This window comes from Crassostrea angulata, chromosome 4 (genome assembly GCF_025612915.1).
Source record: "Crassostrea angulata isolate pt1a10 chromosome 4, ASM2561291v2, whole genome shotgun sequence".
NCBI classification, from domain to species: Eukaryota; Metazoa; Mollusca; class Bivalvia; order Ostreida; family Ostreidae; genus Magallana; species Magallana angulata.
The window spans coordinates 28,218,188-28,246,175 of NC_069114.1; the positions used below are offsets into that span (position 1 = coordinate 28,218,188).

A 27,988-nucleotide genomic window follows, 5' to 3' on the forward strand; every position below is an offset into this window, starting at 1 on the left:
TGTCTATGTTCCCTCTGATTCCAGATAATGCCAAGATAAGGTTGTCCAAAGTTAATTCTATGTTTCATTTTACCTTCAAAAACAGAATCTACAAAAAAAGGACCATAAAATTTGAACTATATGACAACATTATCAAACAAAGAGTTTTATTCATTTTTATTGATAAAAAAATAGTTAGAATATTCAAGTTATATATGTACATGATAGCTGTTTATTGATTTGTCCTGTCAATTAAAAAGCCCAGGGAGTATCTGACAATTATAATCCATAATTTTCTCTAGGGTGTGTATTTTTTAGCTCTACTGATTTTAATTTTTTAGTTAAAAAAAATAAAACCAGACTGGAAAGGATATAATTATATATTAAAAATAGGACTTTGTTCTTTCAAAATGACAAAGTTTGTTATCCTTGTATGCATAAGAGTGGCAGTAAACAAAAATTACTTTGAACAGCCTTAGAAAATTTCCAGGTCAGTGATTCTTTGGAAGCTACCTATAACTTTTCATGGTTTACCTTAATTGTCTAGGGAATGGCAATAACTTTGATTGAATCCAAGAACTGCAGTAATTATTGACCATGTGTAAATCAATTATTTATATCAAGTTCTCTCTTTCTCTCTCCCTCTATTTCAGTATAAACGGAATGAAGAAGATCCCATATTCATCTTTCCTGTCACATTTCAGATGTGAAATGAAGAGACATTTTTTGAGAAACAATGGAGTGGGATAAGCTGTCAAGGCTTTTTAGATTGTTTCGATCATTGATCGGCTGAGGAGGATATAAGACACCGGAGTCACCCCCCAGGTAACAGATGGTCCAGGTGATTTTGTATTCACACCTGTTACAGGGGTATTGATGCCTCATCCCACAGACACTTATCATAAGTTACCTCTTGATTCAATTTACTGCTGTTTGTTCTCGTTTGGATTTCAAAATAAAAACATGAATTCTCGATAAAATAGCAATGGAGAAATCTTCAAAAAAGTTAAAGTAAGTATATGTTTATTTACAATTCTATCCATCACTTCATATGGCAGTTTAGATGAAAAGTCTTAAATCCTCCATCTCATTCAGTCATATTTGCATAAACCTATAATGTAATCTGTCAATAACCCTGTGTTGTATGCTGGGCTTAATTTCAAGCTTTATTACAAAGATTGTGTGATATGAATCTGGAAAATATGACACCAGAGGAAACCATAATTGGGGTGATATTGTGTCAGAAAAGTATTGACAAAGTCATTATGTTGTTGACTCTTTCAGTCCCTTATCAAATGCTACGTTTGAAAAATTTTCCAGCCATTGACCCAATATCCTGCCAACGTGAGAAATGTTTCACTTTTGTCTGTTCAATAGATGTTCATTTACTTTTAAAGGCTAGACTCGGAGGCCATTCACTCCAATATGAAGTCCGGTGACCCTTTGGATGTCGGTGATTTGGACTACCTGAATGACATTATTCCATACAGATGTCCGAAATGTAGAGATGAGAGAAAGTTCTCTTCTCTCTCCGATTTACGCCTACACCTTGATAAAAACCATTCCTACCAGGTTGGGTACGTGAGACCTCGAGCAAGGATGCAAGTCTTTGACGCAAAGTCTGAAAAAACAAAGGAAAATAACTCAATCGATGAAGGAAAAAGGAAAACAAGTTCACCTCGGTTGGAAATCAGGTCATCAGATGGAAGATCTTCACCGCTTCTCCTGAGCTTTAAGGAAGATGCCAGGATTCTCGAGAGTCAACTGAGGGCTGCCAAAGAAGCTGAAATGAGAAACAAAGAAAGATCTTACCACAGAAAGACAGGACATGTGAATGAATCAGGCACAATTGACAGTCTACATCAAAAACTGATGTCTTCCAGGAATCAGCAATGGAAGGCTGAGGAGGCTCTGTACAGTATAGACAGTGTTCTGGACAATTTGGAAAAGTCTGTAGAAATGAGATTCCGAGATCAAAGGGGTGTTATCAGTGACTTGGCCTCGAGTCTAGACAACAGAGAGGAGCAGTTAAGTCAAGCTAACCTCACCCTAAAAAGTCTGCAAAAAGAGCGGCAAAAATTGATGAGAGAGACGCAAGAAGTGTTAAAGCAGAGCGAAATCAAGAACGAGAGACTGAAGTTTGAGCTAGAGAGAAGAGACGACGTTCTCCACTCTGTCAAGTCCCAGCTCCATGATCTGAGAGTTAAAACCGAGGAGAGTATTAGACTCAGGGACAATGAGTTGATGCTGACCAAGGACAGAGTTCATCATTTGGAGTTGGAGAAGGAGACCTTGTTGAGAGATGTTGAGGAGCTGATGAGGGCCTCTGATCAGGACAGTGTTCATCTGAAACAAGCTCTGGGAGCAAAGGAGAGGCAGCTTAAATTAGTCAATAATGAACTACTTAAAATCAGGTAGTATTTTAACACTTAATTCATAATGTGGGTGTTGTGTTAAGTACATGTATTAGAACATAAGGCTAGACCTGGTACATTTGTTTCATTTATTATGGTACTGTAAACATACCATATTTTTCATTAGGGTATTTATATTTTGGTACCATTCGTGCTGCTTAAAATCTTGTCTGCTAATTCATTATTACAGCATGCAGCCTTAAATCAGTTGAAGGGGAAGATTGTGCTAAAATTTGAGTGAGCTAATCTTTGTACTGTTTAATGTTGATCCTAATACATTAAATGAATCTTTAATATAGCATTTTTTCCCACCAGAAATGAGCAGTCTGACCTAATGAATGAAAGTGTGAAATTGTATGAAGCAGCAGAAATGGGCAATGAGAAGCTGAAGAAAGTTATTCAGACCAAGGACAGCAAACTTCAACAGGCAGAGATGGAGCTTTTAAAGTTAAGGAAGGTCAGTTGTGTCCAATCAATCACAAACTCAACTGCATATGCTAATAATTTATATTTTGTTTACAATATGGATATACAGCAAATAAAAAAAAATAAATACATTAACATCAATTTAACTCTAGGTTTCCTAATAATATTTGCATAAGAGAGGGCTAACATATGAGTGCTGTTGCACAATCCCTTTGTGAATAATATGAGCTGTATTTTTTAGAATTTTATTTTGCTGCAAAAACCTGCTAGTACGATAAGTCTGCATGTAACTCAAACTTTTATGATAAAAAGGATTTGAAAACATCATTAAGTTTTGTCAAAAGAAAGATTTCTTTTCTAAGGAATATATAGCAAATCAATTTTTGTACAGGACGACAATAATTCAATTTTGCTCCAATTAAGGCTTCTTGACAGTCTTTTCCACAAAAACATGGCTTACAGATATTAAAAAAAACCCCTGATATTTTTGTCATTTTTGAAGAAATCAAATTGCTTTAAATAACAGTAAATGTATTACCGGTATTTTTGCTTGTGTACTGTATTTGGGAATAATTAGATTTTCAAAAAATTAGTGCAGATTTAATTTGCACATTTCTGAATCAACCGGGTGTCCATTTGCATTGATCTACATATATGATTAAGCGATAGACTTTATTTTCCTAAAGTTGCAATATTTTCACCAAAAAAGTCATATATAAAGTACATGTGCAAAAACAATATACTACTGCACTTTGTCTTTTAGATGCAGGATGATTTAGTGTGTGAGTCCCAGCTGTTGACAGAGCAGGCCGACAGTCACAGTCAGGCCATGAGGGGGGTTCTGATAGAGAAGGAGGCCGCACTCTCCACACTGAGGCAGGAACTGGACAGAGTGGTTCACGAAAGAGACAAGCTGCTTACGGCTGGGGAGACTAGGGCAACAGGAATAAATTCAGAAGCCATTAAGAGAGATAAACCAGTGAACAGCTCCCTCGAACAAGAGAAAATTAGGCAAGAATTGGACAGAGTGGTGAAGGAGAGGGACAGACTTCTTATGGCGTTAGAGACTAGGGCACCAGTGAACTTCGAAGCCCATCAGAGACATGTAGCAGTAAACAGCTCCACCCAGGAACAAGAAGAAATGAGGCAGGAACTGGAGAGGGTGATGAAGGAGAGGGACAGACTGATGGAGGTCATGGAAAGGTCACCTGTAAGGGGTCATGTGATGGAAGGAACTAGTGAGACAGATGGAGACAGTGCCCTTATGAAGGAGGAAAAATTAGTTCAAAGGCAGAATGCATCACAGAATCAAAGGGTGGTAACTCCTGTACTATCTGTAAATGATGCTGACATTAGTAAACTTCAGTCTGAACTAGAAGAAAAACAAGCTCATTTGGAAAAGAAAGAAAGGCAAGTTATTGTCAATTTGAAAATAAATACCGTACTAATAATATTACGTTTACAATTACATTACATTTACCCGTAATTGTGAATATCATTAAAATATTTTTGTTCATTTAGAAAATTTATGAAACTGCATGTTCTGTTATCAGAAAATCTAAATATCTTAAATTTTGGTTATTATTGCAATCCCAGCAAAGAGATATTTATTGTCGCAGACCAGTGGTAAATTACCGGTACATTAATTGATAGCTAGTATAAAATGAATACTATTGACTACCTGCTTGCTAATGCTCAAATTTCATAGATTAATTTCAACCTACCATTTGTGATTAAGGAATAGTGCATATAATGCTTGGTTAATACTTAATAGTATTTGGTCTCTAAGAAACCAATTTTTTTACCTATCTTTATTTTTGTAACTCAGGGAACTTGAATCCTTAAAGAAGTTTATCAACACTACAGCAGAGAAGGAGATGGTGGGAAGGCAGAAACTGGAGGAGTTCATCAGCGAGCTGATTGATCGAGCGGACCAAGCTGAGAGGGAGCTCGAGCTGATGAGGAGGAAATCAAGGACCGCTCATCCCACAAAGGATCCAATGGAGGATAGAGTAAATTCAGAACACATCCCAAACTTATTCTACACAGTGACTTATCTAAGCCTTTTTTAAAAGCTTAATGAAAAATATACACTTTGACTACCAAAAATCTAGAACACATTCAAAGGGTATTCTATACAATGACTTACCTAAAGCCTTTCTCAAAAGCTTGATAAGAAATAAAGTCAAACCTTGTTATCTTCAACTAGATGGGACTTATTATAAACTTTTAGATATCCGAGTATTCGAAATATCAAGGGTAAATTACTTAAAGTATACGGTAAGTGGTTGGGACTTAGTAATCACTTTGACATCCAATGTATTTGAGATAACAGTGTTTGAGATATCAAGTTCAACTGTATATAATTTGAGTACCAATAATATACAGATAGTAATTAGCATATACTTATTTTTCCAGGATTTTCAAAAATTGCACAGAAGTCCAAAGCAAAATACATTGACGTAAGTGTATCAGGAATATTTAACCAACTCATACCAAATGTTTATTAAAAAAAGTAAAATGAACAAATAAAGCATTACTTATTTCCTATGATCATTTTCAGTACTTCACCTGCTAACCAGATGCAATCGCACAATACATCAGGGACATCAGGTCTGTATAATTCGGTTGCCAGACATCTTGTGGAGGCTACAGTTGAACCATGGCCGAACTCCATAGCACCTTCGACATTGAACCCAACAAAGAAATCTGCATCTTCATCAGAGAGTGAAAATACTCAAAATGGTATAAAATCCAATGTACAAGGAAAGAAAGTTCCTCCTCCAATTAGAGGCAGGACATATCACCCAAAGGAGACACCTCCTGTCAGATCATTATCACATCAGTCCTCCCATGATTCAGAAGTTGAGTCCCCTGAAAGCAAGACAAAAAACCAGCCAAGAAAATCAGAAACTAGCAGACCACTAGCTTATCAGTCCTCCAATGATACAGAAGTTATGCCCCTTGAAAGCAGGAAAAAACACCAGCCAAGAAAATTAGGATCCGACAGAGCGTTACCTCAACAATCGTCAAATGATTCAGAAATCATGTCGGATGAAGATTCAACAGAGTACTCCCCCTTGCCAACTAATAAAAGATATTCAGATAATAAGGAGCAGTTTCAAAGAACCAGTTCCAACCAATCATACATCTCACAAAGACATGGGTGGATGGACCCAGACTCGGTACTGTACAGCGAGACAATGGACGATCCAGACCTGGAGAGAATCAGTGTGGACTCATTCAATGGACTGCCACTAGAACTCCATCAAATCAGTGGAGGTAACCCTAATGTGGTGTATGTGCCATTCAACAGGAGGACGGGACAGCCAATCAGACCCCACCTTGACCCAACCAGACATCTGGACCCAAACAGTGACCCAGTGGGTACCTGATGCTGCATGAGATCTCTTATTTACAATATCTCACAAGACTCACTGCAGTAGATGGCTTGGGTTTTTTTCACAATATTCATGCTGCTTGGTTGTACATGTAGTTAAAATTAGAAGATTTTTTTTATTTATTTTTCTTCATAACTTATCTCTCACAAAAAGGTTTATGATTATGCTTGAGATGGGAATGGAGAAGGATCATTTTAAGTTTGTGTTCTGGTGAGTGCTGCATGATCATTAGCTGCATGATTTAAGGCTTGAGATTTCACTGCTACCATTTTCAAAATTGTTGCAATTTTTTGATGCTGTAGCACTTAAAATTTTAAAATCACCATCAGTGCAACATTAATTTAACCTACATGTACTCTCTTGATAATATCTAGAATCAGCAACAAAATCATGACATTGATTCAACCCCAATTCAAGTAGAGGCCTCAGACAAAATGGAATCTAACAAGACAGACCTCTCAGAAAGCAGTACTTACAGTCATTCAGAGTTCAAAGAAATAAAACCAAGAGACTCCCCAGATAAGGGTAGTCATAGAGAAACAAGTCGCTTTAAGAGTGAGTCTCCCTCTGAAAAATTGTCAAAGCCTCCAAAAAGATGTGAGCAAAAACCAGAAAAAGACAGAGAGGAGAACATTGTTATGAAGAGTATTGGAGTAATGGCCAATATCCCCTCATTTCAAGGTATATCATAAGCAGCCAGGAAAATTGTTTGAAGAAATAAAGGGAGATAATTTGGTATATGAACAAACTTTTCTTTTGTATTTTAGGAACAACCACAGAGTCAGAATCTTGTGAAGAAATGGAAATGGCTGAAAATTCTCTCTCGGATGTCAAATCATTTTCAGAGGACTGTGAGTCATTTATATATATATATATATGAATAATAGATTTTCAATACATTTTATTTTCCTTTCTGTGTTTGATCAGGTTTTTTTTATAACATATTTTAATGAAAAATTTGTGTTTTTTTTTTTCTTTTATTTTTTTTAAATTCCTAGATCCATTGGAAAAACAGGATTCATTTGAAAAAGAGTTAGATGATAACGGCATCATTTGGGATTTGGAGGACCACTCCCATCATTCTTTGATGGAGTCCAGGAGGTTTAGTCCATATGGAAGTGAAATGAAAAGTCCTTCCAATCAAGGCGTAGATTTTGATGAGTCCGATTCCTTAGACAGCGTTCCAGTAAAGGACCAAAGTGGGGAAAGCAGTGAGTACCACTCAGCAGGGCTGGGAGAGGCTAAATTAAACAGTCTCTCATTTAACACGTACCCTCCTCGCAAAAAGCAAGTCAATTTCCAGACTCTTTCAGAACACAGCGATCCTGTGAACTATAACAAGAGGCCAAACAAATGTAGGGGTTATCCCAGGAATGAGGACTACAGGCTTCTGGATAATGAAACAGATGAAGATGAATATGAGGAGGATATTCAGAGATGGAGAAACTTCACTGCAGATATAAACACAGATCTAGAAAGAAAAACAAAGACTGGTGACCATCAACCCAGGCATTACTCTTCGACAGGAAGGTATAAAAGTCCTACATCATCTACTAAGAGTTCATATGAAAAATCACAATTGTTTAACAGACCAGAGCCACGTGCTGGTGGACAGGGTTTTGCATGGCAAAGGGAGGCTTATCCAATGCATTTACAACCTTCAATGCTCCCTTTTGGGGAGCCATTGCAAAGAACAATGTCTTCTCCAGGACTTTACAAGAGATTTATGATGAATGAAGATGTTCCCTATTTTTACCAAAATCTCCATTCATCATGGAGACCATCTATTCAGAGAGGAAGATTCACACAAGATGTAGGAAAAAGACTCAGCTCTAGTTTGTCAAACCTTAACACACGAGCAGGCCAAGAGCTTACTCCTAGGACCTCTGTCTGTAAGGATTCATCTACACAAACATGGCTGCTGGATCGACAGCTTACAGAAAAAGATCTCCATTACATGGAGGAAATATCAAGTTCTGTCTCATCCCCTGAAAAAAATTCAGGCAGAATGTCTCAAATTCGGTGCAAAGCAGATGAAGTAATGCAGAAATCAGAGTCAAAGTTAGCTGATGTCAAGCCCAGTAGCAACAGTCCATGTCTTTCTAGCAGACACCCCTCTTCCTCAGTCTGTCTGGGAAGTAATGAGAATACAGATAAAAATATGTCTGGAAGTATGAAAGACTTCAAAAGTAACAAATTTGAAAAGTCACAGAACATATCTTCCTCAACTGATATCTCAGACAACAAAATTTTCCAAGAGTCTAATTGCAGCAAACCTCAATCTGGCTCCTCTTGCCTCCAAAATGATGACAGTAGAAAACATCACTCAGATAAGAATAATGGAAGCCATGAAAAAGGCACTGATAACACTGATGGTGATAGCCAAAGAAGTGCAAATTCTAGCTTGGGAGAAGAACTGAGCTTTCCACAATCAACTGAAAACTCCACAAGTTCAGCCAAAAATCTTTCTCAGAGAACCTCAGATGGACTTGGTATTGTTGGAAACAAATGTACTGTATCAGCTCATAACCCAGCAAATGATGAAAGTAAACACAGTTCAAACAGTATCAGCTCAGTCTCTGTGGATTCTGAAAATTGTGATAAGTCCAAAAACAGTGCTTCCTTAAACATTGAAGAAAATTTGAAACAACTCTCAAAACAATCAAGTGATGTTAAAGGACTGGATGTATCGACCCCAAATGATGAATATGTCAAAGAAGATGCTAAGCAGGATTTTACTAGGAGTGATTCAAAGTCAGGAGACAGCCATCCTGAAAGTCTGAATAAAACAGATCTGTGCAGTAATGTTCAGGACAATACAAAGTGTAAAGATGTTGAATATTCATCAAAAGGTTCCTCTGCAAAATCAACATTGAGCAAATCTAATGAAAATAAATCCATGGAATTAAATGGTAGTGGGTCACAAGCTGACAGTAAAACTATGAGTGATTCCAAACAATCAGCTGACAGTCAAACTATGAGTGATTCAAAACCACTAAGTGTTTCACAGAGGAGCAGGCCTTTAACCCATCCACACCATGATGAAGATGATGACACTTCCATTATGACTGATCTCAGTCTTGGTTCCAGTGTGGCTGACATCAGCAACCAGAGCTCCAACTTCAGTAACTTCTTTAACCAAAGGAAGACAGGAGGAGACAGGGTGGAAGACCCTGATAAAGACAGGGACTGCCATGATGAGCAGACAATGGAGGATGAAGTTCCCTCTGAGGCTTCAAGAGAGCAGTCACATTCACTGAGTGAATCAGAGACAAGTGAAGGGATGCAGGGTAGGAGAAATTCAGTGAAACTCCAGAAACAGAAGACAATGCCTGTAGTAGCAGAGTTTGAACCCTTTACCATGGCTTTTGAGGGTGATACAAAACCTCCAGTGTTCTCTGAGGTGCAGGAGACGGAAGATGAGGATGACCTGTCCACACTGGACAGCTGTAGTGTGACTCTCAACAGTGCAGATGGTAAGACTAGAATAAAAAGCCACGTTAGTTCAATTCTTAAAAATGGAAATACGTACGTCTGTTTAATCATTAGAATTTGTGGGGGTTCAAATTATGTGGATTTCATTGGTACCCCTCACGCTTCGCGTCGGTTGACAGTGGTTTTCTGGGGGTGTCAATTTCAATGGTTACCCTCCCAAACAGGCACTACTGTGGTTTCATTAATATTCAAGGGCATCAATTTTCGTGGATAAAGTGAAAATCACAGTTTCAAGGATATGTAAATTTGTGGCCAATGATCCTATCAGTACAAAATGTTAATAGAAATTGCACTTCAATGAACATTTTATTTCGTGTATCAACTTATCAACGAAATCCACGAAAATTGGTATTCAACGAATATCGATGAAACCACAGTATTTATTTTATTATACTGAATGTCTTAATTTCAGAGAGAATTTTACTGCCTTTATATAGAAATGACGTGAATTCAATGGCAAACTGTACACATATTAACGCACATGTAACAATTCATTGTGTTACCCGTTGCCAAGTGTGTTGCTAATGCTGAGGGTAATAGAACGGATTATCAACTGCATCTAAACCAATCAGATTTCAGTATTCAACATGAAAGTATAATAATGAATTAATATCCCAAATAAATCATAAAACAGTCTTAATTCATTATTATGCACTACAAGTGAATTCACAGAGTTTTATCTGAACAAACTTTTCAAATATTGACAATTAATCCACAAATATAAGGCCCCATGCTTTGAAATGATTATCCAGTACAAGATTAAAAAACCATTAATCTATTCTTTTATGTGATTTATGTCAACCGATGACTATGCTGTGACCTTGATAAGAACTATTAATATGAACACATAACCAATTATGTATAAACTGCACGTCTATTATGAATATTGACCTATTAATCACTCTGTTGGAAAGTCCTTCGGAAAGTAAAGTTTGAATTTAATTGTGCAGTAGTATATGATCTCATACATCCAGGTATGGGAGAGACTCTCGTCACGAGAGTACTATATTTGTCATAATTACAACCTCTATAGAGTTTTGTTATGGTATGCTTGTCACAAATTACATGTTTTCTGTCACCTCTGACCTATGCTCGTGTTCATACTCATGTTTGTTCTGATGCGGGAGACTGTAGGCCCGCATCCCTCTATGCTGTGATGGAGTCAGTTTGACAGTTTTAATACTGTATTTTGGAATTGAAATATTGCTTTTAAAATTTGTCACTGAATTTACTCTCATGATCAGCACAGGTGGTCATGACTAACCGAAACTGTCCGTCATTGTCGAGAGGGTATATATACTCATGTCAATTTGTTCGAAATCAGATTGCATTGAGAACCGATTTAGATCAGATTGGAATTGTCATTGAATACCACTATATGACACGACAATAGAATTGTGAAAACAGTTACTTGGACTTTCCTTGAGTTATATAATAAGCAACAGACGGGGAGACTTTGCGTGGTCTTACTAATTTTTACCTGGTAATTTGTTTAGAAATGAGGGCACCAACAATGAGCAGGCGAGAGGAAACAAGGAAGCGAAGACAGGCGCTACAAAAGATATTCCGTTTTCTGGACGTCGACTCACTTCTTGTTGTGGCCCAGGTCTGTAGAGAGTGGAAAAAGGTCAGCCGCAACAGGTCGCTGTGGAAACGTGTGGTACTGGAAAATAAAAAGTGTTCATCAAAGGTAACAAAATTCAAAAGGTCCATGGTGGAGGAAAATTTAATACATCTCATTTTATTAGAAAGGACACTGATTGAAATGATTAAGATAAAGTTTTGAAGAAATATTTTGCTGACTTTCAGTTCTTGATCAGTTTGTCCAATTGGTGCACCAGTGTAAAACATTTGACCTTGAAAAGTAAGTTTTTAAAATAATGATAAATGAGTATGAAAATCAAATTGTTGAAACATATACTAAGAAACTATGGCTCTTAGTCATCACCATATATCTACTCCCTCATGATAGATCTTTCACCACGAGACCAAAGGCAAACAGAAGCAGATGATGTCTACCAGAGTTCCATCAGGTATCTAGAAATGTTATTCATAGATATCTCTTACAGAGACCAGAGGCGTGTTCAGCAGAGCGAGTGCTCGCAAGTGCTCAACAGAATTTGTGTTGCGGGTAAAGGGAATGTTGGCGAGCGCCCAATAGCACCCACTCTGTTGAACATACCTCAAGATCCTCAAATTTTGTGAAAGATATGTAGATTTTAACAGCCTGAAGTAACTGCTCCTTTTTTTTGTAATCAGAGGGAGCCTTGAGATGGGGCTGGAGAGACTTCTACAGGTGTGCGAATCCACCCTACAGTCCCTCTCCATTGTTAACTGCGGTACTCTGCTAACTGACAAGTAAGATATTCTTCTCCATATGTTCTCCATCAGCAACATCATCAGCCATTAAATCAGCATCAAATTAATTAAGTGTAGATAGATAAGTAAAATTTACATCACAAAATGTACAGTAGCACCTGATTAAAGTAAGGAGCTATAGGGACAAGCAAATATGATTACTGTGGAATTATTTAAATCGTGGGGGGCAATTTTCATGGATCGTGACTTTTTTGTTCATTCGCAGGGATGTAATTTCGTGGATGCGTCGGTTACTGTTTCAGTAACAAAAGATAACTCTTTCTAAAATTGTTTTCGTTGAGGATTTAAATTCGTGGGGGAGGGCTACCCACGAATACCACGAAAATTGAGCTACCATGAATTCTAATGATTCCACAGTATAAGCATAATATTATTTTTTAAAACTGATGAGGTTAAGATTAATTTTCAAGAATGAAACAGACTTAACTGTAAGCATGAATTTATTACTGTAATTGCATTTTACTGTAAAGTTTCAATGGACAGTTATTTATTTCTTCTGACAGGAGTATCTGGCTGGCTAGCTGTTACAGTCGCATGCTGCGGAGCGTGGAGTATCTCTCCTCCTCTTTCCCTCTGGGTCCTGATGTTATGTACGCTTTGGGAGCTGGATGTCGGGACATAACAACTCTAAAGATCCACCCTATCTATCCTTGGTAGATGAATTTTTTTTTAGCTTTATTATCAAATAAATGTATGAGCTCTCTAATGATATGAGCAACTGTGAATATTTGAAGAATTTAATGCATGAATTTCAAAAATCTTTTCAGTGAAAACGAGGAGAAGTTTTCCAACAAATGCCTCCAGATTGTGTCCCAGTTTTGTTCAGACCTTGAAGTTTTGAGTATTGGCGGTTCTAAAGTAGATATAAATGGCTTAGTTCTCATAGGTAAGCTAAAATGACATACAATAATCAAACATTCACAGAAACATCTAGAATAAGTGTTTAAAGATGATATTTAACTCAAGTTATATCAGTCCATTATACTTCCACCTAAATTTTTTGAAATGGACATGGTTGTTGTTGACTTCCTTGTTTTTATACACATTTTCAATTAACAGCTAATCTACTAGACACTATCTGTCTACACAGCCTGACCTAGACTTATGTAGACACATTTTCTGTCTACAGCTAAGACATGTCCCAAATCTGATTAGACAGGACATAACAAGACACAAGATTTTAGTATACAATCTCTCAAGGCTTGTTCTTGACTTCACTTGACATATACTTTCTGTCTAATAGCTAAAACATATTCCTATACTTTAGTGCAACAATACACGCTTTTTATCTACAGATCAGGCACATCCGGGCTAAATAGACATATGTTGTCTGTCTACTGATATAAAATATTTTGCTAGACTTTACTAGACATGTTTTCTGTCTACATATAGATATTATCCTAGCTATACTTTACTAGACATGTTTTCTGTCTACAGCCAAGGCCTGTCCTAGACTCCAGCACTTGGAGCTCCATCACAGTCAGGAGATGACCTCAGATGTTGCTGTGGCTGTCTGTCGACTCGGGCTGAAACAGCTTCTCACCCTGGCATTTATACACACGCCTGTCACATCAGATGCATTGAAACACTTCTACAGTATGTAAAAGGCAGAAGTTTAGTGTTCAAACTACATATGGCAACTAATGAAAAATCTTTCCTAAAAAAAAATGCTTAATAAAAAGAATGAAGAATGTAAAATTCTTTTATTAAATATGATTACTTCTTAAGCAGAAAAAAAATTCCCGTTTTGTTTTTGCCCCTAGCTATCACCTTTGTTGTCAGTGAGCATATTCTTTAATTAAATATGATTACTCCCTAAGCAGAAAAAAAATTGCCGTTTTATTTTTTGCCCCTTTCGCCCTTGTTGTAAGTGGGCGTAGTTAGGACTGGGCGATTTTGATGTCTCAAATTATCTCTCTTTTAAAATGACGCGAAACCGTTAGCAAATGTTCAAGGGCGAAAAATGCACAGGCTTGAAAATTACCCTGTATACAGTATTTATGAAAGTTTATTTTTTCCCTCAGAATCCTGCAAGCACCTTAAAGACGTCCAAGTTTCCTTGTTCATATCAGACTTCTATCAGGGTAAAGCGGAAAAAGAGGACACTAAACTCAAGAAGTGGCAGAAATTTGTAAAGGATATCAAGGTAAACCAGTCTCAAAAGCTTCAATGGTATTTTAGAGATAAAAATGACTTCATGTAAGCACACTAAAAAAGCAACATTCGCCAGCAACCCAGGTGTGGGATAGGGCTAAATACCCAAGGAAACTGCAATTTATGCCATAAAATTTACACTTAACATGTCAAAATTTTTTAGCATCGTTAATACAGGGAAATTCGGTATCATCATATCTAGATATTTGATCTCTGTTTTCAAATAATCCACAATGAAAACTAATTGACATGCATTTGTATTTTTCTTTTCAGAGCCTAGAGCGAATTCCTGGTCTCGGGAATATTCTGAAGCTGAGCCTACAAAACACCTAAATATGTTCCATATTTCTCCAACAATATACATTATATTTATGTTTTAAATTAATTTATTCATCATTTCTTGCCACAGGACATATACCGGTAATATGGCATTTTATACAGTCAGTAACCTAGAATGAAACTACCATTTTATAAAGTTTTTTTTATGTAGGGTGTTATGTTTATTTTTAAAAGAAGAACTTTGGTAAGCAATATATGTACTCATTTCTGATCAATTTGTTCATGCCTAATGCAATGAAATAATGTTATTAAAACAATGTATTAAATATACTCTCAAAGTTCAATTATATGGCATCATTATTTACATTAAATTTAGTTTTTAATCATAGAAAACATATTTGAGTGAAGTGTCTGTACAATCTGTGACATTTTTTTCATGATGGAACTCACATGGAAGATAAGCAGTAAATAACTGCCGATTCCTTATTTAATGCCAGTACTTAATTCCATTTTTCTGTTGCAGATTGTTAAGAATATAAAATTGCAAATGCCAAACTTTTTATTGTATCTTATATAGTTCACAACTATCAGAAAATGAATTGCGAGATTTTAATACCTGCGAAGGGTGCCTCTTGCGATTTTACACACCTATTGATTCATGTTCAACTGGGAATCTACAACAATTTAAACAATCAAATAAGTTCACTGATTTTAGAGACTCTGTGTTCAATAGTCTAAAGAACACAGATAGTAGATTCAAATCTTGCAGGAAAAAACAATTTGATGATTTCAAGTGGTTTATTCAATTTTTTTTTTTGATATCAAGTGATTAACCAACAATTGGTGTACAAGTATGTACCAGCACTTTCACAGAAAATATTTTAATTTGATTGACGTAAATACAATCACATGTAAAGGTGCTAGCAAATTTGCCAATAAATACAAACAAGTTGACAACATGATTCCATTAAAAGGTGTGCATTAAAGTCTTGAGATATTGAGTCTTATACATTCCCATTTACAGCAATTTTGGTATCATGAACGAAAATGTTGACCTATCTCAAGGTGTCCTTGTTGGTAAGGTAATTAATTATTCAGCTGTATCTCTACATGTTCGATACAGTTCAGCAGGAGTTTCAATAATTGTCAATCATCACAATTTTCTCACAGAATGCCCAAATAACAACATACAAGAAAACAAATAAATTTGTTCTATTCTTGAAATCACTGTTGAATACATCAGAAAATGTAACTTGATTCTTCGCATAATATACAAGTTCAATTTAACTGAACTAGCTAACTGCACACATAGTGCCATATGCTGTTTAAGCATGGGAGACTGTCAAAGTAACATGATTATTCTCTTGTGGACAAGAGCATAAATTGGTGTATCAAATATTAATATGTAATCAAAAAATTCCCAAACAACCAATTATAAGTAATTCTGATACAAAAAATGACGAATCACCAAATTAAATTCAGAATATGATGTACTGTAGAAGCAGAAATATTCGTTGAGGATTTAATTTCGTTATTTTTGTTGGCAGTATAAATCAACGAAATTAAATCCATGATGAATTCTTAACCCGAGTTACAAAGAAATTACGATATGACGAAATTGAATGCCAACAGAATTTTATTTGGTTTAAAAACAACGAAATTTTGACCCCACGAAAATATGTGCTTCTACAGTTTATAATTTCAAAACTATGATATTTTAATGGACTTTGGTAGATTAAAGCTCTTGAAGTTAGATGACACGGAATGGTGTGCATGTACATGTATTTCTGCACCACATTAATTGATTCAATCTCGGTAGATTGTGTTATCATCTTCATCTACCAGGGGGTATCTATGGTATTTGAACAACTCGGCCATGGAGCACTCTATAATTATTTCGACAACACTGTAGATCACAACTCCAAAACAAATCCTATGAAATGAAGTTGTCCTGTGATATAAACTGGAAATTATGGTCTATTCAAAAAGAAAGAAAGACATGGTATAGACAGTCCAGCTCCTTATAGTTTGGATTTTGCTTTCCCAATGTCGATAAAGGGCTTGGGTAGAGGGTATAGCCCCATGTGCCTCTTGAAGTCAGCAATGTCCTCTACCACGCACGGCTGCAAGAGATTACCATATACATGTATGTATATGTAAAAAACAAGTAAAAACAGAAATAGACTTGCATTCCATCACTACAGCTACAATGTCTGTTTTAAAAAAAAGAAAATAATCAAATTGAAATGACAGAAAATTCATTCATTTTACTGACGAATCTGTCTCTCACCTTTGGAAGATTGGTAGGAACTGGTAGCAGGTCCGCTCCATTGTCCTCAGGACTTAATGTGTTTGTATTTAGTTCCTCTGAGGTCGGCAGGATGTGTATACTCAGTTTATGTCTGTGAGGGGCATTGATGGCTACAAAGTCCTAAAACAAAAACCGCCAACAAATCATTTTATTAAAACCAAACTATCTGTTTGCAGTGCATTTGATTTTTGAAAATATGGAATATAAAAGGTAGATGAAATCATTGGTCTTCATATTATTGGTTAGGATGACCACCAGTTAATAGATAATTTTGTCTGGATTAAGTTCCAATCTATTTTCTCAAAATATCAAAGTCATACAGAGTGATGAACATATGATTTGTATGTGGATGTACCTTAAAAAACATGATGAGGTCATCTTTCTTAATATTCTTCAAACATGCAACTTCAATCTCATCTGGAAAACAAAAACATGTATAAAAGTCAAAATAGTTCATCAACCTGAATGGAGAAAAAAGACTCATAGGCAATGAGATTTTGATAATAATTAAAATTCCTATAGGGCTCTCACATTTTCATGAAGGGACAGAAAAAAGGGAAAGATTATAATTGTCCTTTCTTTTATTGATATTTTATTGATATTTTCAAAAACAATTCACCTCTGTCGAAGTTGTACGTGTTGGAAATGATTTCGGACCAGTACTTCATGTTCTGTTCATTAATTTTCTTGGTTTTCTCCATCCTTTTGGTGGCCAGGGCTCCAACATGCTTGTCATACTCCTCCTGACTCATATCTCTGATGACAGTCTGTTTCAATTCAAAAGTGAAACAAGGCTGATTAATTTACAAAGTTCATCAAATAACACTATTATTTTTTTATGCTTTACATAACCAGCTAAAGGGAAGCATCTTAAAAAGTAATGAACACTCAAGTCCTGGATGGTCTGTGCAACTTGACATGTATAAAAATCCAAATAAAATACATGTACAAGTTTCTGTGCAAGATCTATGAAATGTGTATATAATAGTCAAGTATCAATGGAAGATTAACCCTCTCTGACCACCTGTATAGAAGGACTTACTTCCATATGATTAAGGAAGGCTTCCACTCGATCATCAACATACTGTGGTGGTCTGTCGGACTGAATTATGACTCGTAATCCCTGGACACCGCGAGCCCGCCGCACACCGCTAAACACAATGTATCCTGTCAAACCGCAAAGTGTATGAAAATAAGTAGAGAGTTTGTCTTGTTCTCAGATTTACTCATCCTCACACATATACCTGTACAGTTGAACTTCGGTATCTCGAACAGTCATGTCTCGAATACAATGGATATGTCAAAGTGATTTGTATGTCCCAACCACTTATTTATTAAGTATTTTACTCTCAATACAGGGTACTTGGATATCTCGAAGTTTTTAAACAGTCCCATCTGTTCGAGATTACGAAGTTTGACTGTATAATATATTATCACCTAATGTATAAACTTTGATGATTTCAAAACAGTATTATATGTTAACTTTAATATCCATATAAAACCTGAAATTCTCTTTGGTTGCACTGTACCGGTATATTACAGTGTGATAATGAATATATACCTAACTGTTCCTTTGTTCTGAGAATGTTGAAGCACGGCTCGGCCAGGATCTGTACCAACAGCTCCAGTAACATGTTGGGCAGGGTGTCCTGCATACCACACTGGTAGTAGATACAGATGGAGCTACTCTTGTGGACCTTGTTGTCCGTCTGGTACAGATAATAACAACCTGGAGAACAAAAAAAGTCCAAAATCACAAAAAATTATCATATTTTAGCTGCGTATTGTAACCCAACAAGCAAGAGGGGGGTGTTTTAAACGGGAACTCTTGAAAAGTTTTCATAATATTAAACATACCTTGTTTGAACCTTAAAGTATTCATAAACATGTCATCAAATACCGGTAATAAGGCGAAATGTGATTCAATGATACCTTGGGACAGAATATATTACGAACAACTTAATAAGTTAGTTGAACACTGGGTCTTAGATCTGAGTACCGGTATACATGACAGAGAATTAGTAGCTTATCAAACATGTACCTGTAGGACAAACTTGCAGTGTTTACCGGTACCTACTATGAGCAGTTACAGCCCGATATCAGACTTGGTAGACAAAGAGCAGTACGATATAAATGGAAAGACAGAAAAAACAAAGATATTATGCCCCCCCATCTTTGGTGGCATTAAAATAAGAATTTTAAGCACTGACCATCAGGAATCTGGACCTCTCTGTATCTCTTGTACTGGCTGGGCAGTAACTCCTTGGTTCCACATTTCTCCTTCAGAATTCCCTCTGTCATTTCCATGACATCTTTGGCTTGCTGCAATCATATCAACATACAAATTCGAAATTGCTGTCCTTCTCCGATATTCAAAACATATACAATCATATTCAGATATACGGTAATTAAATTTGTATTCTTCTAGAACAAATTTTACCATCAAATAAACAAAAGTATCAGTCTAAAACAAAAATCTACAGGTAAATGCATGTACATGTATATACAAAAGTTAAGTTGTAAAAGATGTGTACTGTTATACATTTATTGCCTTTTTTTCTATCAAACTGGTTCATTATATTGCTTAAATCTGTACAAGTACCCCATCCATTCCCTTTCTTACCTGTTTTGTTACATTGCCATAAATCAGTGCCTCAATAAACAGCTTGGATAGAAGATTAGGGATAAATTCTTGTAGTTTCTCTGCCGTTACCTCTGCAAAGTTTTCAGTTCAAGGTCAGTTTTACACGAATAGAGTATAAACCAATCATACAATCAAGACAAAGAAATTATTCTTGATAATACAAAGAGTGAAAGAGAAAAGATACTCAAGAAAAAGTAACTACCCTGTAGTTTTCTTCTACAAATTTAACCATCGTATTTAAAAAAAAAATTAACGTAAATAAAAACAACTACTGGCACTGATATATACTATACAACAGTGTTCTTTCATTTATGTAACAAAGCTCTATCAATAAAATCTTTGAGAAAAGCACGAAATTGACTTTTGAGATGACCCCCATATAAGACTGACCGGCAGCTGACTGGAGTAACTCGGCTTTTGTCCACTGAATTTCAGCCATCAAATTATTGGTGTAGTAGATAGAGTGTTGGTAGGGCTCCTCGGCATAGAAATTACGCAGACCTCTCATGTACTACAAGAACAACAACAGCATTGTAGTTTGTTCAAACTTGCAATATTTCAGAACAATTATTGCATATTAGTTTATTTTCAAACAACAGATACAGTTGAACTTCAATATATTGGACACTGATATCTCGAATACAATGGATATGCCGAAGTGGTTTGTAAGTCCCAACCACTTAATTTTTAAGAATTTTACCATTGATATTTCAAATACTCTGATAACTCTATGTTTTTAAACAGTCCCATCTAGTTTGAGATAACGATGTTTGACTGTTTCAGAATAATCATTGTGTTGTGGTTTATTCAAAGTAATCAATATTCTTGAAGACAACCAATACAGTTTACCCATGCATATTGTCCATGGAGAAACTCTATCTAAAAACTTGCATGGGAATGACAGTCATGTGATTTATATTTACTTACACTTGACAACTTACCATTTCTTTGTAAATTTCAAATCGCTTTGGATCCACTTTAAAGTCGGTTAGTTTTTCTAGGATTTTCCTTAAAAGAACTGGCTGTTTTTCATGATACCCTTTCACTTGGAGCTACAAAAGAATTCATGTACCAGTAGATGATTTTGCACTTCATAACATGATTCTGATTTTAATCTACATGTCAATTTGTTTAGGTAACTAAATCATCATAATCACAAGTATCTAAATGTATATGTGTATAAAGTCTTTTATAATACTGCTACATTCATCATTCTATTAATCCTATTTGCAAGTCTTTCTCACAGCTAACAGTGACATGAACTGAAATACTGTGGAATCATTAAAATTTGTGGTGGCTCAATTTTCATGGGTAGGCCCCAATGAATTTACAACCTGAGATACCAAAAACGAATTTTGAAACAGTGAACTTTCTTACTAAATCTGAAAATCGACGCATCCACGAAACTACATCCCCACGAATAAGCAAAAAATGCACAATCCACAAAAATTGGCCCCCATGAATATAAATGATTCCACAGTACACAGCAAATTCTGATTCACTTACCACCATTCCACAGACTGTGTTCATGAGGTCGTAACTCAGGCCAGCTAACTCTGCGTCATACGCGTACTCGTTCAGTGCGTCCTTGAAGAGCTCAGTGAACAGGCCGGCCATGTTACAGTTCAGTGGATCTGTGTAAGCTATTGGACTAAAAATAGCATGAAAGAGTGCTAAAAATAACCCATTAAAGATACATGTCAGGATTTCATGTACTAATAAAATAAATAATCATTCTTCATGCAGGACCAAATTTCTGGGTTTTCTTGGATACATATGCCTATGATTACTGGTACATTATTTGAACACACAGTTCAACTACATGGACATATTTTATTTGGTCTCTATTAAATAAAATGATTGATTTAAATGTTAAACATTTCTGAGTAAAATTTGTCCAGTAACAATATTTCATATTTATATTTCACATGAACTTTGTGACAGATTTCACAGTTTTTATGTCTTCCTACGACCACATTGAATTGAAAGAGAGAGAGAGAGAGAGAGAGAGAGAGAGAGAGAGAGAGAGAGAGAGAGAGAGAGAGGAATATTACTCTTCAAAACACATACCTTGAAATGTCAAAACTCAAACAAGCTTTGGGCAATAAGAATTTGTCATCCTGTTTGAACCATAACCTTGACAATCCTGTTTCTTTGATCATCTCTGGCAAAGCGGGGCTCTACAAAAGATTGTCACTGATGATCAATCCTATAGAACTAACCAAATATTCAGTTTATGTCCTGGTAAAGAAAGTTTCAAATTGTCAGACTTACAAATTGAAAGCAAGTCTCAAATTGTTAGATCTTCTTTAAATACAAAACTTACATCTTTTTCTCTTGGAACAACTTCGAAATTTGTTGGGATAAACTCATTTCTTGGTGGAAGATGAAGATTCTCACTCAATCCACAATTCTTCCATTTCTATAAACAAGATAACAAAATTTTTTTTTTAAAAATTCAAAACAATGGCTGACATTAAGCAAATGATTTCATAAATCCAGTTCAGCTGATTGCTTTGCTCACCTGAATTTTCTCATCAGGTATATCCTCCAACTTGTATTCAGTGCCATACCATTTCTCCTTCTGGTCAGCAATATCTGCAAACTTCTTGGCGATTACTCCGATTCTGTTGGTAAAGATCAAAATGTACACCAATTTTTATTTGCATGCAAGAAAAGTTTAATATAAGGTTCAAGAGAGCCCTATTCCAGAACAACATTTTGCCACAAATCATTCCAAAAGTATTCTTTTATATATCATATTTCATCTTCATAGGCTCTGTTGCCAAAAAAAAAGTCACCACAAACCAGTTAACCATTCGTAAACCGCAAGTACAAGTTGCTGTAATTTTAGTATACAATAATCTTCTAATTCATGATATACTTATTTCACCAAACTGAGACAGTTCATTCCAGTGTTTAATCTGACCTCATGGTTTCAGGAACCAGTTTATCCAGCACCATTGTGATGAGGTCGGGTCTGTACTCTGTCAACAGGTAGGAGCCACTTAACACCTCAGGGAGCGGGTATTTCTACGAGTAGAGAGCATTGGCATAAAAAAGGCTGCTATATTTCAACATATAAACTTATGAGAGAGGGTGATTCTAGATCTAGGAGCAGAGAACATTGATATCAAAAGCTGTTAAAGTTAACAAAATGTTTCTTAATATATCAACTTACATGATCTTTTACAAAAAAATACCCACCTTTTAATATTTAATAAACAAGAAAACAGGTAAAAATGTGTGAAAAGATAACATTCCATTACAGTTTCTAAGAAGATGCATTCATACTGGAAACTAAGTACTTGAAGTGGGCTATAGAATTCAAAATCATAAATTCCATGCAAAGTACTAGTAACTCTTTTTCAACCATCACTAAAATAGCCCCACCTGCATTCTCCTTGCCAGGAAGGAGGTGTAGTTGATTGGCTTCTCCTTGTCCTTGAACCTGAATATCATGTCGGACAGTTGCTGGCACTCCTTGTAGACCCACTCCTGGGGGCCCTCCTTCCTCAGCATCTCAATGTACTGAAACATCATCAGCAAAATGTCGTCCACATGTTCTACACAGAAATAGATATAGCATGTAGTATGGTATTAATATGTATACTAGAACATCATTAGCAGAATATTGTCTACATGTTCTACAAAGAAATAAATATAAATATAGCATGTATGGTATAAATTTACTTGAACATCATCAGTAGAATATCATATACCAGGTACACGTTCTACAGAAAAATTTAGAATCAAAATAAAGCACTAAAAAACCCAAAATATTTAGGTATCATTTTAATGCAGCTTTTGTATACTTTTTTCTTTTCCATATGTATAAATAAACATGAACATCATCATCAGAAAGTTGTATACACGTTCTCTAAGAAATGCACTCAGATTTACATGTACAAGAATATTAACGTTGTCTGCATGTTTTATTAAGAAACACAAATATTTCTATAATTTTTAAAGAGTCAGTCTGGATTTAAAATCATAGCTTTAAAAAAAAATACTAAACCGGTACAAAAAAAAATGTATATCACATATGAAAGACAGAATTGTTGACAGGTAAAAGTACACAGAGTTGATACAAACCTAATCCTTCCTCTGACAAATCGAAATCAATCCTAAAGAACATGAATCCATTGGCTCCATCTGTCTGTCCCCCACACAGGGAGTTCACCCAACCTGTGGATAGAATCATGGTGCATATTGATAGCGACATTACATGTTAACATAAAAGCTATAATAATGTAAATGTTTAATGTACCAGATAACAAACATTTTACCCAACTTTTGAATAGAAAATGATGACACAGACTTCCTACGACTCCATTAGTAACGAGAAGCCATGTCCAATGATAATTTACCTTTTTGTTTGAGCTCTGATAACAAACTGCCTCTTCCTTCATGTCCAATCAAATGTCCCAGAATATGCCCTGGCTATAGAAGAAAATTATGAAATTATTTAATCTTGTGTTTCCATTTACATGTACTCTGTATTTGAAATGTCTAATTTCCCAGAAATATTTTTTTCTGTTAATACACATGAAGTACATTAACACTAATGTTAAACTTTTACTTTTCTCAAGATGTCAAAGAACTCAAATTTATCTCCCTTTATTCACAGTGATAGTGAAAGAAGTTGCAACAACACTGAAAGTGTTTATAACTTGCAACAGACAAGATTTTCAAAATAACAGATGAACTTGAAATAACTCTGAAACTCTTACATTAGATGAATAATAGTCGGACAGGTCTGGAATGGTCCAGGAAACTGACAAGTTCCTCAAATCTTTCACCGGGACAGCATAAAATATCTTCTACAATGTAAAGCATGATGTGTCAGTTATCTCATTACAAGCACTAGAGAAGGAATTATCAAATTAATATAAAAATTTGCTGACGACATCATTTGAAGACTTACTTTGACATGTTCTGGACCGTAGGGACCTTCAGACCAAAAGGGAATGTCCACCGACTTATTCTCCACAGGACAAAACAGTGGTACCACCATCTCCGACAGCTCATCTAAGGACTCTGAAGATAATACACAAACAAACTGTATTCCTCATATCATATGAACAGCAGTTGAAAACACGTCAGAATGCATGATTCATCATTCATATATGGCTAATATATTGGAATTATATGTATCTGATTGAGAAGCATAGCAGAGCTGTCTTGATATTTCTTTAGGTAAACGTATGAATACTGGTGCATAATTATTTCTATCTTTGTATGTTTCTTTAGTTTCTATTCCATGTCTGAATAAAACAGAAACATATGTCCCACTACTGTAAACGTATTATATTTGATGTGTACGATATTTGGCGAAAATAAAGTTTTGAACAAGTTGGAGCGAATTTGAATAAGTGTATTCCTGAATGTTGCAATTCTTATACATATATGAATGATATTTAGCAATGTACTTGATTTAGCGGAAGCCGCATTCCGCCAAAAGCGCTAAATAGAATACACAACCAAATGTAGTACGTTTACAGTATATTCCTATGCATATGTTGATCAATTTTTTGTTTTCTAAGTAAAGTTGATAGAGATCGAGTAGGATGTCTTAACTCACCTTTTCCTAACACAGCCAATGACATGATGTTGGAGGAGTAATACTTGGAATGGAACTTCAGAAGTTCATCTCTGGTGTTGATTCCTTTGGACTTAGGAATGGTATCCAAGGTGTCTTTATTCCCTGTTAGATTATAAAGACAGGCATTTCACTTCCTAATTCTTCCATGTTCTTTGTAAATTAATCAAACCCGATATATCAACACATGCACATGCTTCTGACTTATCAAAGGAACACAATAGGTCTTTCTGGTAGAAACTTTCGAAAGCAGTATCATTTCTTTACATATCACCACCCTACTGTATAAAGGGTTATTTTTGCCCCATGTTATTTTTGCATTTCCCCACTTGCAAACTGATTCAAGTTTTTTGATTTTAAAGAGATAGTTTCAGCCATTGGAATTTGCCCAGTTTTAAATTCACCCATTGGCAATGAGGGCGAAAGGGGCAAAAATAAAATGGGGGGGGGGGGGGGGGAGTGTATTTCCCTTTATACAGTGTCTAACCTGTTCCATAGTTGGTGAACTCATGGTCAGGGTTGCCCAGAGCCTTGTCCAACATGTTAAACCTCCACGGGTCCTGCTGTAAGTTCTTGTCATTCTCCGAGTTGACAGCATTCACTTCCCTGTCTGTGGCAGAGGGGGTAAATAGAGGGCACAAGAAAAATTGGGCAAACCTGGAAATGCAGAATATTTGCAATATTTTCTAGATTTTATTGTTTCAGATGGAGCAATGTGTACAATGTCAACAAGACCTTGAGGAATTTTATAGAAAGAACAAAACTGGTTTACGGTTTTAAGACCTTATATTTTGATCATCTTTATAAAATGTCATGACCTATTTATAGGTTTTCTAATAAGTCTTTAAAATATTGATTTTACTTACCTGTCCAGAGCTCCTGGCAAGTTTTCTGATCTGACATCAAAGAAATAATTTGTGTTCTCTGATGAAGTATAGGCATTTGACATTCCTCCATGCTCACTTAAAAACTAGTGAGAGTATATAGATTAGTAAATACATAAAGCTGTAAAGCAAAACATTTCAAATGTCCCAAAAATGTATATGTTTAAATTTCGATGATAGTATGATTTTCATTACCTTGTTATAAGCATTTTCTTCTTCATACTACAACAAAACAAAACCAAGAAATTGTAGACGTGTTTTGGGTAACAAATTAAAGAGAATAATCTAGCAAGTTAACTTCATAGAAATCCTCAATTTTAATACAACTAAATTAGAGTACCTTTTTTGTACCAAGAAACAGCATGTGCTCACAGAAATGAGCAAGGCCTGGCAAATCTTTTGGGTCTTTCATAAAACCTTGAAAAAGAGAAGAATGTTCTGTTAAATTTATCAATGACCATTCTTACAAGTTGTGCTAAGTATCATAATATGCGATTATATCTTCTGTATACACGGAAATATTTCCCCCCGAGGCAAAACCGTTTACAAGTAAAGAAGGGGTAAAATTACACTGGGCGAAAATAACCCTGTATACAGTATAAATATAAAAATCAAAGCATTACATGCTCAATATACCGGTAAAGATTACTGCATAAACACTTACCAACATGGACATCTAGGGCAGCTGATGCTTTGTCTGTGTCTGGGTCACTCACTAGAACCACTTTCAGTCCATTGTTTAACTTCATGGCTCTGTATATTCTTTTGTCACCATCAGAACGAATAATAGAATTGTGCTCAAATATCTCCAGAGCATTTTGATTTGCCATGGCTGAAACTGACCTGAATTTATAAAATAATTTCAGTGAGAAAATGAGAAAATTGAATGTTTTCTGGAATATAATTATTTCATAATAACCGGAATTATCACAAAAATATTCATTATAAAATAAACTCAAAATACATTTTTGGTTATTATGTGTCTTATTGAGGAACCCTATATATATGTAAGTTGAACATTACAAGGCTTAACACATTAAGATTTTTGTTTGAAACAAAAACTTATTTTTACCATGTTTACTTGTGGTCTAAAAAAGTTTTTCGAGTTCTTCTTAAAGTTAAAAATCCCAAAATGGCAGGAAAAGATTTTAACTTTTTTCCCACCCTCATTAAAATATTAAGGTCAATTGATTAATAAGCAAAAATAGATTCATTTCTAGATTTTATATTGAATGTACATGCAAATTGTTGAAACTTTGTTCTAAATCCTACATCATGACATTTTATCTCAATGATGAAAAAGTCCTTTAATTATATATCATCATCTTTAATTTTCTTGTCCATCTAAAGTATATTTATTTACATCGAGAAGGTAACCTTATTGCTATAATGTATCATTGATCTAACGTTTTAATGTGGTTATACATTTATTGTTGCATAATCTGAAAAAGGACAAATTGTTACATAATTAATTTGAACAGAGAAAACCATATAAATAGTCAATTTAGAACAGCTTGACTAAATATATCCAGATCTTTTTACCAATCATCAAAAAATACAACAAATGACAAATGGTTTCCATCAACATATTTTTACTAACTCGAATTTTCTCTACCTAGCTCTCTAGCTTGAATTGAATGAAGATACTGATCAATAACATTCGTGATCCGCCAATAGAACTCCAAAAGTTTAAGGTTTAAAACTGACAGTATCTATGATTGAAGTAGTACTGCCATGTGACCTTTCTGCTATTGTTTTATGTAAGTAAAATATTCTCATACATTCTTTGGGATCTTACGCAATCTTGACCACACCGTCGTTTTACTCACCGAAGCGGTGCCTGTAAATATGACGGGACCGATAAATAAGAAAACTTCACTTTTCTTAATGATGGTGAAGCTGATCTAAAGAAGGAAGTTGCTCTAGAAAACATTGAAATATCGTGTATCCTTCAATTTTTCTCAACCATCTGCTGTTTGCTAATAGGAACACTCTTTTGTAAAAGAAGATAGATTGGTAC

The 27,988-nt window shown here is 35.4% G+C and overlaps 2 protein-coding genes across 3 annotated transcripts; one reads left to right on the top strand and one right to left on the bottom strand.

Annotated features, from left to right (window-relative positions):
* The first annotated feature begins 640 nt into the window (after nt 1-640).
* On the top strand, nt 641-15,729 carry LOC128180558 (uncharacterized). Its single transcript, XM_052848676.1, has 19 exons — nt 641-990; nt 1,377-2,393; nt 2,709-2,850; nt 3,583-4,229; nt 4,648-4,831; nt 5,238-5,281; nt 5,383-6,202; nt 6,595-6,901; nt 6,988-7,071; nt 7,219-9,696; nt 11,212-11,405; nt 11,525-11,579; nt 11,688-11,748; nt 11,975-12,073; nt 12,598-12,747; nt 12,862-12,980; nt 13,532-13,690; nt 14,119-14,240; nt 14,522-15,729. Exons 1-19 carry the CDS (start codon nt 965-967, stop codon nt 14,579-14,581), a joined length of 6,768 nt encoding a protein of 2,255 aa, XP_052704636.1. The 5' UTR covers nt 641-964; the 3' UTR covers nt 14,582-15,729.
* Nucleotides 15,307-27,974, bottom strand: LOC128180557 (insulin-degrading enzyme-like). Of its 2 annotated transcripts, XM_052848674.1 has the most exons (27): nt 27,798-27,974; nt 26,633-26,811; nt 26,309-26,385; nt 26,164-26,190; nt 25,951-26,054; nt 25,572-25,741; nt 25,067-25,189; nt 24,410-24,522; nt 24,216-24,305; nt 23,853-23,925; nt 23,578-23,670; nt 22,876-23,048; nt 22,412-22,515; nt 22,007-22,109; nt 21,809-21,904; nt 21,553-21,662; nt 20,989-21,133; nt 20,424-20,534; nt 19,873-19,993; nt 19,462-19,553; nt 19,049-19,160; nt 18,400-18,567; nt 17,881-18,005; nt 17,458-17,605; nt 17,194-17,255; nt 16,818-16,958; nt 15,307-16,650 (listed from the first exon to the last, which is right to left on the bottom strand). In XM_052848674.1, the coding sequence occupies exons 1-27, from the start codon at nt 27,899-27,901 to the stop codon at nt 16,549-16,551; spliced, it is 3,066 nt and encodes a 1,021-aa protein (XP_052704634.1). In that variant the 5' UTR covers nt 27,902-27,974; the 3' UTR covers nt 15,307-16,548. The 2 variants fall into 2 exon arrangements, with proteins under 2 accessions (XP_052704634.1, XP_052704635.1); XM_052848675.1 differs by lacking the exons at nt 26,633-26,811; nt 27,798-27,974 and having other exon boundaries at nt 26,164-26,192; nt 26,310-26,346.
* Nucleotides 27,975-27,988: the final 14 nt, after the last annotated feature.